The sequence below is a fragment of the Clupea harengus genome, chromosome 8 (genome assembly GCF_900700415.2).
Source record: "Clupea harengus chromosome 8, Ch_v2.0.2, whole genome shotgun sequence".
Classification (NCBI taxonomy): domain Eukaryota; kingdom Metazoa; phylum Chordata; class Actinopteri; order Clupeiformes; family Clupeidae; genus Clupea; species Clupea harengus.
Genome location: NC_045159.1, coordinates 17,043,350 through 17,061,728, shown reverse-complemented (window position 1 = coordinate 17,061,728; position 18,379 = coordinate 17,043,350). Strand labels below are relative to the sequence as shown.

Sequence of the window (18,379 nt, the reverse complement as noted above, 5' to 3'; positions counted from 1 at the left end):
CTTACATTATCAGCTTCTCTAGAATGTTGAGAAGCAGCTTTAGAACTCATAGGTAAACTCAAGGGAAAGCATTCACTCTCCTGTTCTAAATGGTGCTTGACTGGCTTAAAGCGCACTGTGAGGTAACGGTTGTTTGTGCCTGGTGTCTGGCAAGCGGCCCTGTCCTGGCCCACTGCCCACTTCTGCTTGTGTGAGAGCAGAAGACATTTGTTCTACCGCAGGGTGAGAGAGAGCACAAAGCAGCAAAAAAAAGTGTGTGTGTGTGTGGTGGCCTGGGTGGAAATGACATCATGGCAGGGCGGGTGGTAGAGATGAAAGGGTATGAGAGTGAATAAGGACAGGAAATTAAAGTGATTATTCACTTCGTATTATATCAAGATTGTGACATTTGACATCAGGGTTCCATTTACTAACAGCAATTGTTGATAAGTCAAGCAAGTGCTAATAAGGTGTTAACTACAGCATTCTAAATGTTAAGTGATCTTCATTAGTTACTTCATTAGTCATAATGTTAATTCATGTATTACTTACCATCAGTAAATGGAACCAGTAAATGTAAGTTTTCCCACCAAGCGAGAGAGCCTGGGGCATTGACACACACCCTGTTTACCAGGACGCACAAGGTAAGGTAGACGAGCCTCAGAACCATTGGGCAACAGCTTCACGTTCTCTCATTATGACCCACAATCACAATGTTCATGCATTATTTATTAAATAATTCCTGCATACTTACTGTATACACACATGTTCCCTTTTCCCTATTGTATGTGTACAGTACATTTGTTCATTTTTATATGTTCATATAAATATATATATATATTAAGATTAAGCAAAAAACACTCACAGGTTGTGTGTACACAAGCGTAATGCTCAGTGGGCTGGATATAAAAAAATTGCCGTGTGAATATCTCTACTTGAATGAATATCTCACATTAAATTGGTCACGCACCCGTCTCACTCCAGATAAGCTCAGAGCTATTTTGGAAGTAAATGCGGTTATTATTTTTTAAATCTGCCTCACGCACATCACACAATCGTCACAGGGATAAACACGAGTGTTGTAGTAGCTTGAATTTCCTCCCATTGATTTACCGTACGTGTCTCCAGCATTATAAACATTTGAATCTCTAAACTGCACCCAAACAAAGCTGCTCCTGTCAAAAAACGCTTGTTGGGCAAGGTGCAAGCAATGACATCACTGAGTTCCAAAAGACTACATCTACCAATCAAATGAAGATATTACCTTTTCTGTAAATGATCTGCAAATAAGTAAACAGTGTACTGTAAAATATATTATTTTATGTATGTATTCAGCAAATGTACCATTGTACCATGCATTCGAAAGGTCCCAGATCATCAGAGAACACTAGCTAGTATACCCTCAATATGATCAAAATGACAAACACTTAATAAGGTAATCAGTAGATATACATTATTACATTATAATATAACGTGATTACAAATTACTATTGGATCATTGGATAACAGGATTGTTGATTTGCAAATTGATATTACTACTATCAGTGTCATAGTAATAACTAATCATAGTGCTACTACTACTATTAGTTCACTATTACTATTACTTAATACTACTACTATTAACAATAATAATAATAATAATAAGAAGAATCCTTGTCATAATAATAATAACATCGTCATCATCATCGTTGTCATCATCATCATCATATGCAGGTTAAAATGCTGTCCATAACTGGATAACAGGAAGAAGAGGTTCTGCAGTCCTGAGCTAGTTCCAGCTTCACTCCTCCTGTGGCTCTTCACTAACTGAGTAAAACCACTCCCTGTGTTTGGACTTCGACTTCTTGGGGCCGATGGTGTGGGGCTGGAACAGCCGCGTGAGTGTGGAGTGGCCCACGTGAAGCTCTGCTTCCTGGAACAGCCGGGTGAGTGTGGATGGGCCCTTGGGAAGCTCTGCTTCCTCCCTCTCTGGGGCCAACACCACCTGTTGGAGGGTCTTGGGCTCCCCCAACATCTCCCTGACTGTACTGGACACCCCTTTATGAAGGTAGTAGTAAGACCTCTTGCCACAGTTGTCTCTGATGCGTATGTCTGCTTCATAGTCTTGCACCAGTTGGGTCATTATGAACTCCTGATCGTGTATGGCAGCAATGTGCAGTGGCGTGTACCCGCCATGAGTCTTGGCATTTATGTCGATTCCACTGCCAACTTTCCTGGACGCCTCAACGATCTTGGTGACCATGTTGCTGTTACCACACTTGGCAGCCCAGTGCAGAGCAGTGAAGCCAGACATGAAGTCCCTTTTCTCAGCCAGGTGCGCGTCCTGAAGCAGGAGACCGTAGACCTGGTCCCACTGCCCAGCTGCTGATTTCACCAGCCACTCGTGCTCGTTCTGTTCCAGTGGGACCAACTCGGAGTGCTTGGGCTCTTCTGCGGGTCTGGCGCTCTTACAGCCGCGCCTAAGCAGCGGCGAGCTGAGGACCGCTCCCTCTGCACACGGTCTCCTCTTGTTTTGGGGGGTGTTGGGAACACTGTCTGCTGTACCCTCCTGACTGGTTGTGTCTTCTGTGAATCTGGTACACTGGGATTCTGTCGTAGTCCGAGTAGCCGGCATTCTTAATGGCAATGCACAGGGCTTGTTGGTGTTTGCTGTCCCTGTCTGGCCAGGAAAAAATGTTTCTCCTTCAGCTGAATCATTTAAACTAATCACTTGGTTTTGGACGAAGCTAATACATTTTCTTGGTTTTATGTCAACTGTTTTGGACCTCTGTAGTGCCAACTGTATGGGTGAATGTTCATCAACACGACATGGGGAGATATTTCCAGTAATGTGAGAATCAACGTCTTCTGCGCCCGCACGATCAGATACATTATCTCCATCTTGAAAAAGTGAGCTGCGCTCTTGTACTTTGTCTAATGTCTCTGCTGCGTCTTTTGAACACGGTCCATTTTCTGCCTTAAACGGTTCTTTGTCACTATCCTCATTTTCAGTATTCAATAAATGGTGATATCTCTTTTTAAGGAATAAATATCTACCATCCTCCAGCTCCTTTACGACTGCGACATTGTTGACAAATGTCTTAAAGAGATCTCTATTTTGTTTCTTTTCAACTGGATCAGTTGAGTTGAGTAAACTTCGAAACTTACTCAGAATGTCTGAATTCTTCACCTTTCCACCCTCTTTTATCAACATGGACAGAATAGCGTCTTGCGTTAGATCCATTTTCTTGTCGAGAACAGCAGAAGAGAAAACTAGTTCTTCAACTGATAAGAGGCTACCTGTCTACCTGACACTCGCCCTACCTGTCGTTTCCGGGAGAAAATGCACACGTGGATATCATTCAAATACGCATTAGGTCATTGTAAGAGTTAGAATAACCACTTAATTCACAAGACTAGCATCCCCAGGTCCTCTATGATAATGTAGATTTTTCTTTAGCCCACTTAAATAACCTGACATATCCTATTATGTTTAAATGTTGGCCTAGTTGTAAAAAAAATCCTGTAGCCTAGGGAAGCAATTGACTGTAAAGAAAACACATAGCTTAAATGTTCAAAACACGTAACCTAATCAGTTTCTAGGCTTCCGTATGGTAGGCCTATAGTATTATGCAGTATCCTATATAGCCTAGCCAATAACTTTTAACTTGCGAAATGACCGAGGGCACCTGGGGCAGAGGCTTAAAAACTACAACTCCCAGCTGTAATAGCAAAGTATTAGGTGGTATGTGCAATGGTAACATGAGCTGTGCGTCTGCCCTTTAATCATGAAATTGGATACCATTTGATCATTAAGAAATATCAGACTGTATAGTTTGGTTTGAAGCACTGTCCTCTTCGGGTTTGTGTAAAGCTGAGAAGGTCATACCTAAACCGTCCGGGACCAAGTGGGAGTTTCCAGGAAGTAGCCATATTGAAGCCTGTGAGCTTGTTCCACTCTGTCAGTTTACAGACAGTGATAGACGAGAGGAGCCCCTCGCCCAGCTCGGCAGTGAAATACACACATTCCGCAATATGGCTGCTACCGACGTTGACATATTTTCTGTAAGTGCATTGTGATTTATTTCCCCTTGTATATCCTAATGTTTTCACTATGAGTTACAATGCATTGCTGTGAATTTGTGGTATGTGATTTCCCTCGGAAAGTGTACGATACTGCTAGCCAATTAGCTAGCATACGAGCTAGCTCGAGGGAGTGTACCATCAAGCTTCAAGAAAGGACGGAGTTGTAGCTCAGTGATCGAGATTTGTTTCTCACTATACATTTCAGCACAGCGGACTCTTGATCTCATACCGTTTATTTGAGGGCACCTACATTGAAATAAAATCGTTTACGTGCTTTACTTGCAACTGTGGGCAACGTTAATTTTCGGTCTCAGCAAATGAAATGCATCACCGCTGTCTGTTTTCTTCATAAGCTAACATTACAGCTATCTTGTTCATACAGATAGCGACAGTGGTCCTCATTCTAATCGAATGTGTTCAATGGAAATACTCAACCAAATCTGAGAAAACACCTGCGTGTGCTATTGTGAAATAGTCGCTTTGTTTTCAACATTGCCGATTGATGTCAGATGACAGGAGTTGACATCCAAGTTTTTACTGCAGTTAAGAAAGTAGAGTTGCTATTATTTTAATAAAATAATGAAGCAACGTTTCAGTTACATACAATCTCAGAAGTAGCTAATAATAATTCCAGTTCTTCCAGTGGGACACCCACTGCACTGATTCTTGTCTGAAGAGCATTTGAAACCCAAATGGCAGGTTTATGTGGAGCTGTGGTAAGCTAGCCTTTAACCAGAAATATGGCGTTATTTGAGAAAGTTACTCTTCCAGATAGAAGATTACAGTAAAAAACGTTCTGCTGCCACGACAGAATGACTGCAGATAAGTGTCAAGACGGTGTGTGTGTGCACGCATTCAAGATCAAGGGTGATTAACTTTTGGTCAGCCAATGAGAGATTCTCACAGTTGTTGAAAAGGAAGATAAATGGATTAGGCCTATCTGTTGGTAGTAAATCCTTTCTTTGGTGGGTTTTGTGCCAGGCCTACAATGCGGGACTATCCACACTGAAGTTGCAACCTAGTCTATCCTCTAGCCTAAATGGTGAATCTGTTTGTAATTAGACTACTTTGTGGAGTAAGAATGAGATGCATTGGGTAAGTGAATCTGGTGTGCTCTGCGAGTTGCTATTGGTGCCTTTGAAGAAGAGTTCATGTGGATTTGCAGCCGCTGTGAAGTGTCAGCCAAAGCACTGTCCCATTGTCTGTGGCTGTTTGTGCTTGGACTACTGAGCCCCCTGCACAAACGAGGCCCTGTTTGGCTGACAGTTTGTTGGGACGAACTGGTCGGAAAGAATAGATTCGACTTTGTTTCCTCCGACTCATCAAAACAGTTCCCAAGCATCCAAACATGCTCTCAATGTGAAATGTAGACGGTCGGCTCCGGTCTTCTAGCTGAAGAGAATGAGATGTAAAAGTAACGTGTCTAGGAACCAGCTAAGGCCAGAGAGCAGACAGTTCAGACACATGCATGATTATTTGAGATCTCTTGCACTGCTCTCTCTCTGTTATCCCAGAAGGGACTGGAGCACTGAAGTTCCTTATGCAGTGGGTTGGGGTTGGGGGTATTGATCAGATGGTTGGCCGGTTTATGTTTTCCTATTGACACTTCATTCCCTGTGAGTTCTTCTCAGCCAGACACTGATGTTGATTAGGCCATTTTGATCGGGGCTATTGATTGCCTTCAGTTAGAGGTCTATTTTAGTGTGTATTATGTAATCCCTGATTGTTCAGCAATAGTGAAGTCCATGGCAGATTACAATCACACTGCGTAATCCAATTATTTTTGAATTACCGTTATGTTTATGAGATGGCCCAGCAGTTGGTCTAGTAGCGTATATATATGGCTTCAGCCTTTCTGTTATTTCATTAGCGTGCTCAGAGTGCACTCAGGCAGAAATAGGTTGGTTGGGCTGCTGCTCGTCCGCATGACCTGATGCTTATGTCATATAGGATGTTTACCATGCAGCGTGAGAAACCGCGATGCATGACTCACTGGCGTTATTGGCTGACGACGCACGACTGGGTGGATATGCCTCTGCCTCGTATCCTATGGCCGTCTTATGTCATTTCATGTTTTCTGACTCGACTGACCGTTCATAGGCTGAGATGTTGAGGGGATTTGGCCACAGGCAAACAGAAGGACTCCAGTGTTTCATTCTCACCGTTGTCTCACTCACTGAAGCCCCTTAATCGGTCTCTCTGTTTCGTCATTTTGGATTCTCTTGTCCTGGATAAATTCCTTTCTTTATCTTTTTCTCTGTCTTTCTGTTTCTGTCTCCTCTCTTTCTCTCTGTTTCCCTCTCTCTGTCTCAGCCTCTCCATTCCTGTCACTTTTTAGCAGTCTCTTCATCGCTTTCTCTCCATCGCTCCTCTTGTATCTATCCATTACTCTCCTTTCTTTCTTTTCTTTCTTTCTTTCTCTCTCTCTCTCTCTCTCTCTCTCCCCCCCTCTCTCTCTCTGTCTCCATCTGCCTCCATCTGCCTGTCTCATGGGAACATTGAAACTACCTTTGTGTGTGTGTGTGTGTGTGTGTGTGTGTTTTTATGCCATGCCATGGCATCCATCCAGTATTAGAGGAGGAGCAGAGCAGGATCCATCCCCAATATACCCCCACCATCCCAATTCCTGTGAAACGTCAGGTAGCAGTGCTCTGTGCACTCTGAGGGGTAGCCTGAAGGGTTAACAGCGTCTGTACGTCCATGTGATTGATCAGTACGTTGACCAGTGGTCTAATTTAATGGTGGAGGTTATTCGCTACAAAATAAGCCCTGATTGGTTGGACTTAGACTATTCTTGCATCCGGTTACAGCAGGAACGTTCTAGCCTACTGCCATTTGTCTACAGATATTTACTTAACTCTCAGCACAAAACGTTGTGGATCCTTCTCCGAATGGTTCATATCTAAGAAGACAAGCCACAGTTTGTAGTGGTATATATATTTTCACCGACCTGTTCATATTTGTTCATAATATTCGATTAAAAGTTGAAGTGTACAGAACACTGTATTCACAGTGCCATGACCCCGCGCCCCCCGGCTCCTGATCAAGCTCTTTTTTTTTTAAAGCCCGTCTTCAGCAGTCTGTCAGAGGGCTTTACTCACAGATAGAATGAGGCGGACCGCTCAGGCCCGCGCTTACAAAAATGTTGTTCTACACCACGAAACACGCAGCCATTTCCTCTTGACCTGGTGACTCCCCTGAGAAAGTCTAGGGTTTCATTACCAGGGGGGCCATTTAACTTCTGTAGACTCAAGACATCTCTGGAATCCTCCCTCAGAAAAAAAGCGAAACTAAACACACAAAAAAATTTGTCATGGCTGCTCCTTGTTGGAGTGTTTGAGCAACGTATCATATCCCGCCTGCTCTGTCAGAGCTGAAGTTGTTATCCTTCCTTCACATTAGCAGTTAGCGGTCCACCCCTATTCACAACTCGCACCCTCCCCCACCACATGGGGAGTGGGGAGTTCTGTTCGATGAGAGCCTTGGCTCCTGTGATAACACTGTACTGTATGCATTCCTTTGGTTCCCCGTTCAACGTTCCTGCAGTCCTCTGCTTGGTCTGGCTGTGTTCGGCTGGCTGCGTGCGCAAGTCTGCTGACCTCACCGTCAAAATATGTGGCCGTGCGGGAGAACTAACCCCACCCGCTTTATGGGGAGGAGGTTTGGTGTGTGGGGCTTAGGTGGTGCTCTGCTCTGTAGACCTAAATGTTGAGGTTGAGGCAAGTCAGTGTCTAGTGTTGATACTTTTATTCCTGACCGTATGCCTAGGTACTCATCAGATGTAACGATCATCATGATCATCTGGTCATTTTGTGAGGAAGAATTAGAAAAGTTAGAGTGAATTATCTGGGTGTGTTATTGTCACAGACTCTGTGCAGGTGAAAATGTGTCTGCCAGTGTGGACAACCACCATTTAAAAACTATGAAGTCGGTGGTGCTGTTCCCCAAAGCCGATTAGCTAAAACGTGTTCTAAGATGCTATAGTTCCAGATGCATACCTGTAACATGTTTGCCACTTCCCCCAAGATGAGTACGTAGCCTTGACATTATGATTTAGGCTAAGATATCTTCTTTAATGATTTTGGAGGTTGGGGAAACCAAGTGGTTCAGTATTATGCTCTAGTCTTCTAAATTCCATTGGCTTCGCATTAGGAAAAAAGAAGAGGAGATGAGTAGTTTGGGTAGTGGTCCTTTGAGGGGTTTTGTGTGATTTATTGCAGCTGTGTTTTAGTAGGCCTAAATATTAACATTTAAAAAGAATGAATCTGTTCAGGAAGGGATTGTTGAACTAGGTTATGGAGTAATTATCAATTTCCTCTTGTTGCTCATGGTGTGTACAGGAATCCATTTTCAGATTATTGCCAGTAAACAGTCATGTCCGTTAATGTTTGTTTATTTATTTATTTGTTTGTTTACAGAATGAAGAAAAGCGCAACCTGAGTTTGGGCGGTCATGTTGGCTTTGACAGTCTGCCCGATCAGCTGGTCAGTAAATCGGTGACACAGGGCTTCTGCTTCAACATCCTGTGTGTGGGTGAGTATCTTTCCCTTTCTGTCTAACCGTATGTGCGTGTCTGTGTCCTTGGCATGGGCGAGGGGGTGAAACTACAAGCTGTGAATGTAATTGTCTTCCTGATGTCAACCCTGCTTTCTCTGGCTCTTTGTCCAGGGGAGACGGGTATCGGCAAGTCGACGTTAATGAACACGCTGTTTAATACGATGTTTGAGAACGAGGAGGCGAGTCACTACCAGAACAGTGTGTACTTGCGGCCCAGAACGTACGACCTGCAGGAGAGTAACGTGCACCTAAAACTCACCATCGTGGACACGGTCGGTTTTGGCGACCAAATCAACAAAGAAGACAGGTGAGATGTTTGGCTCATAGGTAAATGATGTTCCATCGGTGATGAGCATTCTTTTTGAAGTAAAAGAAAAATTAGGTGCATTTAATCATTTGGAATCAAAGTATCAAAGATGGTTGAATACAGTTGATCAGATCAGGCAAAATTGTGTGGAATTCATTACAAGTATGGCAGTGTCTATTGGACCGCATGGATTCAGAATAACACTGTTTGACCTTTGACCAAACTGTGGGCAACTTGTTCTCATACGCTACGCTTTATTTGACCATTCGCTTATAAAATGATGCTTGGTATTTGACCAGTTTTAGACAAAATCATTGAGCTTAGTTATCGTTTGAACAACTGCTGACACAAACCCTGCGTAGTAGTGAGTAGTGCAGCTGTTCTTGTCAAGGCCAAAGTGTTGATGTAGACCTAAGTCGAGTGCAGTATCCCAATATATAAAAAAAACTGTAAATCTCAATGTTTCAAACTGCTTTAATGGGTCTCTGCTGCTGTGGGCTTCATCAGAATGAATAGAGTGTAATTAAGTAGCGTCTGCATGGCCCGGGGGACACGGCCAGCAAACTACACATTCAAGTTCCTCTAACAGGGATGGCGGATGGGAACATGTCCCTGAGCCGAGGGAAAGGTCACACATTATAATAATGCAAGTAGGCACAAGCACCGTTTCTTTTCCCACTGAGTCACAAAGGACATTTATTATTTTAGCAAAGGTTGTTTTGCTAGTGACTACATATATGCCTAATTTCTACAATTTACAGTGACTAGGTGGTATGTTTGTTCATTTTACACAATTCAATGACTTGTGGATAAAATACATTATACTCTTCTGTGTCTGGAAATGACCTGTTAAAACAAAAATGTCTGATTTATCTTCTTTTCACAGTTATAAGCCTATAGTGGATTATATCGACACACAGTTTGAAAACTACCTTCAGGAGGAGCTAAAAATCAAGCGATCCCTCTTCAACTACCATGACACCAGAATTCATATCTGCCTTTATTTCATCGCTCCCACTGGGCATTCACTCAAGTCTCTGGATTTAGTCACCATGAAAAAACTGGACAGTAAGGTACCTATGATCTACATTCATCTCAATGGGGGGTGTGTGTGGGGGTGGGGGTGTGTGCGTGTGTAAGTAGTAGTCCTGCTCACAGAATACTATAGTATGCTGCCGATCCATATTTGTGAATTCATTATTGAGTGGCCCTTAATTGGATGATGGCGCGGAACTGTCTGTGACCCATGTGAAAAGTGTTGGTGTGAGCCGAATCGATGTGTGCGTTGGAGCGTGAAGCGTGAGGGTGAGAGGAGAGGGAGACAGAAGAGAGATGGTGAGAGAGAGAAGGCTGTGAATGTGAGAGAGAGAGAGAGAGAGAGAGAGAGAGAGAGAGAGAGAGAGAGAGAGAGAGAGAGAGAGAGAGAGAGAGAGAGAGAGAGAGAGAGAGAGAGAGAGAGAGAGAGAGAGAGAGAGAGAGAGAGAGAGAGAGAGAGAGAGAGAGAGAGAGAGAGAGAGAGAGAGAGAGAGAGAGAGAGAGAGAGAGAGAGAGAGAGAGAGAGAGAGAGAGAGAGAGAGAGAGAGAGAGACACACAGAGACACACAGAGACACACAGAGACACACAGAGACACACGATGAGAGCGACGATGAGAGCGAGAGAGAAGGGTGAGAATGTCAATGGTGAAGAGCGAGAACGAACGGAGAGATGTAAGAGGGGCTGTTTGGGAGGTCGTGTGTGTGTGTGTGTGTAGAAGACAGATGGTCTAGCAATACGCAGGGAAGTGTTCCAGCGCTGAGCTCCCACTCCCTGGGTGAATTCAGACCCAGTCGTGTCATGTGCAAAAGTCCTCTCTCTCTCTCAGATGCGTCACCCACTGTTGTGATGGGAGATTAGATTATGAAGAGAAGAAGGCTGCTCAAGCCATGGCTCCCTCTTTCACTGCTGCTCCAGTCCCTGAGCTGGGCTTGACTGTGCAGGACCAGTAGGCAGCAGACAGATTGAAATCTGCTCTTGGCATGATGGGTGGCCCAGAGCTGGAGAAGTGGCAGTCTTTATGAGCGGAGCGCTACGGAAAGCCAAGCTCTATGTTTGTGGTTCGGGAGCCACATTTTTCTTCTCTGCAATAAAGAAATGTCTCGTCTGTGGATAGTATAGCTGTGCGTCAGTGACCTGTTTAGCCAGTAGCCTGTGTGTGTGTGGTTGACCTGTTTAGCCAGTAACCTGTGTGTGTGTGTGGTAAAACTGATCCTGTCCAGCCAGTCCTCTCTCTTCCTGTGTGTGTGTGTGTGTGTGTGTGTGTGTGTGTGTGTGTGTGTGTGTGTGTGTGTGTGTGTGTGTGTGTGTGTGTGTGTGTGTGTGTGTGTGTGTGTGTGTGTGTGTGTGTGTGTGTGTGTGTGTGTGTGTGTGTGTGTGTGTGTGTGTGTGTGTTAAATGATTTACCATCTTGCTGCGCCTATGCCTGCAGGCTTTTGTAAAATGAGTAAGGTTACATAGAGGCCTCAGGCACTGGGGTACTGTGTTGGCTGTAATGAGATGATGAGCTAGCATCTCAACATTGCGTGCTTGTTACATCTTTTTTAAAATACATTCCAAATTTGCAGTTTGCTCGGTTTATGCTTGATGTTGTACTATTAAAGAAATAAATAGATTGCTGCCAAGTATGTTGATTGATGACGATGCCTGCTGAAATTGTGATTTATTTATTTTTTTTGTCTTTCAGGTTAATATTATCCCAATCATTGCTAAAGCAGACACAATTTCTAAGAGTGAACTGCATAAGTTCAAGATCAAAATCATGAGTGAATTGGTGAGCAACGGCGTGCAGATCTACCAGTTTCCTACAGATGACGAGGCAGTCACAGAGATCAACTCCTCTATGAACGTAAGGACCGGACATCCTTCCTCAAAGCTAGTTTCATACATTTATATTTAGTCTTTTGACCTTTAAGTGAGGAATTTGTTATTTTATTCATTTTGTCTTTAAGCTTTAGATATTTGTTCTTCAGTTTCAAGCCCAGCTCTGAGAAAACATATTTTTCCCCCAATCGAGAGGCAAACGGCTCTGTAAAACCAATCACTGGAGGTTATGTAAATACATTGGCAGGACGTGGACTAATCAGTTGACCAGGCCTTAGCCCGTGAGACTCTCCACTCCCATCAGTAGCCTCTTGTTCCAGGACCGCCATCTCTGAGCTTCTGTTTGGCATGTCGTGTGGTTTCTGTGGTCGAGTGGAGAGGATGCTTGCGTCAGCATGTTGTTTATTCGGCTCCTCGCTCTCACACAGAGAAAAAGAAGAAGAAGTGTTGTGTTTAATTCAGCTTGAATGTGACTAGGCCTCCCTGCGTCTGTGCAGATATGTCCCCTAACGCTGGGCCCCCCGCCCCCCAGGCTCGATTCCCTTTCATGCGTTCAGCTTTTTGTCTTTGATAATGACATGCAGTTTGTTACGCAACTGTGTAGATACGACACAGGCACAGGCCTATTTCTTTTGACTTTAGAATTTGACGTGTAACAGTGCCTGCTGTCACACAATGTATGTGGTTTTTGTTTCCTTCAGCCCAGCACGTAGACATTTAAAAAAAAAAAAAAAAAAGTCTGTTTTGTCTTTCTATGTAGGTTTTTGATGCTGGTGTGTGTATTGAGCTGTCTGTTCCGTTCAGTAAAAGCACTGTGTGCCGTGTTCTCCTCAGGCCCATCTCCCCTTCGCCGTGGTGGGGAGTGTGGAGGAGGTCAAGGTGGGGAACAAGACAGTGAGAGCCAGGCAGTACCCATGGGGAGTGGTGCAAGGTTTGTGGCACGCCATTGGGCTATTTATATAGAGGGAGAGAATCAAGCCATGCAGCGCTCACTCTGTCTTTTGTAAGTTGTATATCTATTAATGTATGAAGAGGTCACTAGCTTGCATGCATGCATGCTCTTTCTTACACACACACACACACACACACACACACACACACACACACACACACACACACACAGAGAGAGAGCATTGAAGTCCTTAATTCTGATGTCCATGATTTAATACACATGTTGTACATATACACAACATATTGCACATATTGCACAATACACGTACACAATTTCTTATTAAGTAAAACAGTGGAGAAGGAAATCGGCTGGTTTCAAGCCAGTGTGTGCCTGTGCGTGCACGTGTGTGTGTGTGTGTGTGCCGGTGCGTGTGTGTGTGTGTGTGTGTGCGCGCTCTCTTTGAATCTGGGATGACTCTGGCAGATTGCAGTGTGCTATTCTGGCCAGGGCTGATGGTAATGGGGGTTTGGCCCCTTCCCCTCCTTTCAGACTCCTCAGGGACCGCAGCTAATTGCTCTCTGAGACGCAGCTGGATGGCGCACATACCAGAAGGCCCATCTCCCTTAACTTTTATCTCCATATGCACACACACATGCAGGGAGAGGCCTACACACACACACACACACACACACACACATACACATACATAGAAGAGAGAGACCCCCCCCCCACACACACATGCAGAGAGAAGCCTGTACACACACACACACACACACACACAGAGATCTCCTTATACCAATTCCCCCCCTCATTAATTTGTATCCAACCCTCTAGTCCTTCACGATGGGTCTGTGTGCTATGCACAGTGGTGATGAGCTCCATGAAGTACGCCATGGATTGTCTGCGTTCACCATTACTGAGCGGGCCCCTCTGTCCTAGTTCATGAGCAGTTGTGTCGACTGCAGCTTCACATCATCATGAGTATAGGAGCTGTCAGGCCCTGATGAGTCTGGAGGACCTCCCAAGCAGGGAGTTGCATCCTTACACATGAAAATATTAACACAAAGCAACAGCATGCTGGTCGGAGTGGAGTCAATCCAATGTGGTTGATTGATTGATTGATTGATTGATTGTGTGTGTGTGTGTGTGTGTGTGTGAGTGTGTGAGAGAGAGAGAGAGAGCTGGTTAGATATCACACTGATCCATCATGCATTTCAAAAAGGTCATATGGACATTAATGACACCGTGAACATCAGGATTGAATTGTGTGTGTGTGTGTGTGTGTGTGCGTGCTTTTATCTTTGTGTGTGTGTGTGTTGATGTCCGTGGGGAAGGAACAGTTATGTAAAATCCTGCGACCCAGGCTGTCTAAACAGCAGTCTGTGGAGATGCTATGTGAACGTGTCAAAGGTTGTGAGTGACTAACCCAAACCGCCCCCTCGCCCCTCCTCCTCTTCCTCTTCCTCCAGCTGGAGCCTGCACTAGTTTCCCATCAGACATCCCTCTCCCTCCCACGGCTCACTGAATAGGGAACACTCTTCTTCTAAACATCACGTCTTCATGGTCATCAATCTTACTTGCTTCATGTTTATGTAGTCTGTTCTTTGACTGATGGAGCGCACGCTAAACACACTCACACTTAAATGAGATGTAAAGCATTTATTTAGTGAGTCGTCATGGTGATGGATCGCCTGGGAAACATACAGATACCTGTACGCTCTGGTGGCTGTTTCTCTTATTAGAGCGTCCTCAGTTACTCCAGAGACAGACACATCCAGCTGTCTGGCTTCAGTGAGAAAGTGTGAGTGAGTGTGTGTGTGAGTGAGTGTGTGTGTTTGGGGAGCGGGGTTACGAAAAGGAATGCGGAACGAGACTTACTGTTTTAGCTCTTCACTTGTCATTATACGACCCCACCCCCAATAATTAAAATGGCCTCTCTGATGCACCAGGCTACAAGAAAGCCAGACTTTGGTCTCAGTGATTATCAGACGGCTGTCTGGTGTTTTCCACAGTATGAATGATGAAATCCAGTACGTGCAGACATCTGTGTTTGTGAGTCTGTCTGCCGATCAAAACCATGTATTATCTCCTCACTGACATCATCACTGGCTACGAGTGCTGTTCCTCGTGGCAGACTTGAGTTCTTATTCTCTCAGGGAGTCTGGGCTCTTGACGCTGGTGGTTTTTTCTAAGATGTTGGCGACTCATTAGGCAAAAGTCCAGGCAGCAGCTTTGGGATTCTCCCTTCCCTCTGTACCGGATCTGCGCCGCATCAGGGCCAGAATCAGACACTGTCTGGAGGGTTAGATCACGTAGTTGTGTTGACTGTGTGTGTGTGTGTGGATCGGGGCTTCACTATCAGGAGGGGTGTACAGAGTTGATATAGCAGACTGACTAGTTTTGCTAAGTTTGGCTGACTGTGTGTGTTGCAGTTGAGAACGAGAGCCACTGTGACTTTGTGAAGCTGAGGGAGATGCTGATCCGCGTGAACATGGAGGACCTCCGAGAGCAGACCCACGCGCGCCACTATGAACTCTACCGCCGCTGCAAGCTGGAGGAGATGGGCTTCAAAGACACCGACCCCGACAGCCAACCTTTCAGGTGGGGGACAGTGCACACGGACACACACACACACACACACACACACACACACACACACACACATGGACACACACACACACACACATGGACACACACAATTGGACATGTGCTCACTCACTCTGTCACCTTACTCTCTCACTCACTCAAACGCAAAACTCACTCACTCAAACCCCCCCCCCCCCCCCCCCCCCCCCAAAAAAACCACACAATACAATACACAAAAGTACACTAATATCTTGTCATATACTTGCCCTCAATCTGTCCTCAGTGATTTCAGTATCCTGTTAATCAGCACAATAGGAGAGCACTGTACAGGATCATAGCGAAAGCTCTCAGAAATGCATGCAATGTATATTTGACTTTTTAAAATGCTGTTATAATACTAATAACAAGTAGGAAGAAATGTTCTGAGTTCAGTGGCATTTCGTTAAAATGTGTGTGTGTGTGTGTGTGTGTGCGCGTGTGTGTGAGAGCGCATGGGAGCCGAGACTGCACTTTTGCACACTCATCTGTGTTGTGGTTTGTGCTGTGCAGCCTACAGGAGACCTACGAGGCCAAGAGGAAAGAGTTCCTGGGCGACCTGCAGCGCAAGGAGGAGGAGATGAGGCAGATGTTCGTCAGCAAAGTAAAGGAGACGGAGGCTGAGCTGAAGGAGAAGGAAAAAGAGGTAAGGATCGGGGGGGTTAGTTGTATAGGGGGTTAGATAGTGGGTGGTTGTTGTATAGGGGGTTAGACAGTGGGTGGTTGTTTATGAGCGAGTGTCATGACATTGCACAGCTCTCTCTCTCTCTCTCTCTCTCTATGACTCATTGCATTGTGGAACATAAGTTCATTTGGGTGCATCAAGTGCTGGATTTAATGTCCAAGAACAGATTAGACACTACAAGAAGCACTGATCATGCTCATGACATTAGCTGGTTCATTACATTTTACATTTGTTCATTCAGCAGATAGTTTTATCCAAAGTCACTTGCCGTGTTAATATGGCACAGTTCCATCAGTATCTGAGCTACCTGAGAAACAAACCCACGACCTTTGTGACCTTTGTTTTTTTTGTTGTACTGTTGCTCTGCTAGTTTAGTTCCTAGAACACACACTACTTGAATATCACACAGTCGTCAAGAATAACCAAATGTAGCAAGGATGCTCGGTCTGTCAGTTTAAGGTGTCATCAGACCGTACCATAGTCTGTCAGTTTAAGGTGTCAGCAATGGTGCCTGAGCGTGTCTAAGACTCTGTGTCCTCTCCTGGTGTAGCTGCATGACAAGTTTGAGCAGCTGAAGCGCATGCACCAGGAGGAGAAGAGGAAGGTGGAGGAGAAGAGGCGAGACATCGAGGAGGAGATGAACGCCTTCAACAGGAGGAAGGTCGCCGCCGAGACGCTATCCCTCTCGCAGCCGCTCAAGAAGGACAAGGACAAGAAAAAGTGAGTGTCCTCTATTTTCTTCCTCTGTTGCTAACTCTCTTTGTCCCCTCTGTCCTGTCGGCCTCTTTCACAGGGCTACACTTTTCAGGGCTCAGTTGTGAATTTTAGTGACTGACAGGCTCCATCTGGTGGTCATAGTTGTGAATTACCAAAACCAGCATTCTTGATCTTGACAAAAGTGACAGTCATTACAAGTATTTGATTTTTCTCACATACAATCACCTATAAGGTAGTGGCATTATTTTGTGGAATCATATACAGATCATATACATCATTATTTGTCCAGTATTTTGTTTTTATTGATGCTTGAGTATTTTCTTCAATTTGCCTATTTTTTTCTGCATGATTATGGTTATGACCGGTAAGTGAAGCATAACATTAAAAGCATCACACTGTGATTGTACCATGACATCTGCATGTTATCACTCCTCATTTGTCTTCATTTGGTCATTATTTATTTCTGTTTTTGTCCACGTTTTCCTTTTTTTTCCCCTTTCAGTTAATTTATGAGCTCAGCACCCAGGCCAACCGAGGATTTGTCTTCCATCACCATAGCTACATCAGCACATGTGCCCTGACTTTCCTGTGACATTTAAAATGGACCAAAGACACTTGTGGACACTGAGGGCCAGACAGAGGGCAGCGATGCTGGTGCTGCCTTGCCGAAAATAATGTGGCCATTCGTCTCTAGGACTATCCAGGTTTATTTTGTTTAGTTTTGGTTTGTTTGTCTGACAAATTGGGACTTTTTATACCTTTTATTTTGTATTACCTTTTGTCTTGCTTCGAGATGCACCTGAGGCTTGAGTCACTAGAGCACTAATGTGGAGTAGACGAGAGTAATGGGCCTCCAGCAAATATATATACAAATGTGTGTTTAATCTCTGTGCAGAATCCTTAAAGCCATGTTTTTTTTAAATAGGTGATGTAATGCTAATTAATCTGCATTTTTCTCTGTCTGCATTTAGTGTTGTCTTAAACTGAGCCACGTCAGGCCTGAATGATCGTATATACGATAATAGCAATAATAGCATCACAACGTCAAATCTATACACCTGGGTACAGATTAAATAAACCGGTCAAGTTTATAATAAGAGGGAGAGTTTCTTTGGTGCTGTTTTTTATTTTAATATTTCAACCCACTAACCCACATATTTTTGTAGCTGTTTTTTTTAAGCATTGCGAAACTTGTCAGGCACATTGTGTTTGAAATTGTGTCAAACTATGTGATTGCTTCCATTGTATGTGTGAGGGGAGTTGTTCACAGAGAAGCCGGCTCGGTGTCAAAAAGACACAGAAAGCCTTTTCTGTCTTATTGGTTAGCTGATCAGGACGTTTGCATGAGATGTATTGACTTTCGTAAATAAACTAAAAGCACGACACCCGACCCTGTCCCATTGTGAATGGGATATCTTATAAAGTCATACTCAAAGATGGCGGTCATTGTTTGGCAGCAAGCAGTCCATTATGTAGGCATCAGAGGTGTAAGACTTACTCATAAGGACCAGGCCTAAGAGGAACACAATTGCACACCATGCATGTGTCTACCTCTGTAATCACACACTGCTCCATGTTTGATAGATTTATGTGTTTTACTGAGAAAAGGGCAACCTTTTGATCATTTTATTTCAACAACCGAGTTGTGTAGATTGAGACCGTAGTCAATGTTTACATACGTCTGGCCTAGTTATGTAG

General features: G+C 44.3%; 1 protein-coding gene across 1 annotated transcript; it reads left to right on the top strand.

Moving 5' to 3' along the window:
* Positions 1-3,850: 3,850 nt before the first annotated feature.
* sept8a (septin 8a) lies at positions 3,851-18,071 on the top strand. The gene is made up of 10 exons (XM_012827696.3): positions 3,851-4,023; positions 8,463-8,577; positions 8,713-8,908; positions 9,795-9,981; positions 11,629-11,790; positions 12,600-12,696; positions 15,090-15,258; positions 15,793-15,925; positions 16,515-16,684; positions 17,184-18,071. The coding sequence occupies exons 1-10, from the start codon at positions 3,994-3,996 to the stop codon at positions 17,185-17,187; spliced, it is 1,263 nt and encodes a 420-aa protein (XP_012683150.1). The 5' UTR covers positions 3,851-3,993; the 3' UTR covers positions 17,188-18,071.
* The last annotated feature ends 308 nt before the right edge of the window (positions 18,072-18,379 follow it).

Bases quoted from the DNA above. Each gene is read 5' to 3' on its own strand.
- sept8a (XM_012827696.3), top strand. From the start codon at position 3,994: ATGGCTGCTACCGACGTTGACATATTTTCT. The intron at 4,024-8,462 runs GTAAGTGCATTG...GTTTGTTTACAG, and splicing joins CCGACGTTGACATATTTTCT to AATGAAGAAAAGCGCAACCT. The intron at 8,578-8,712 runs GTGAGTATCTTT...CTCTTTGTCCAG, and splicing joins CTTCAACATCCTGTGTGTGG to GGGAGACGGGTATCGGCAAG.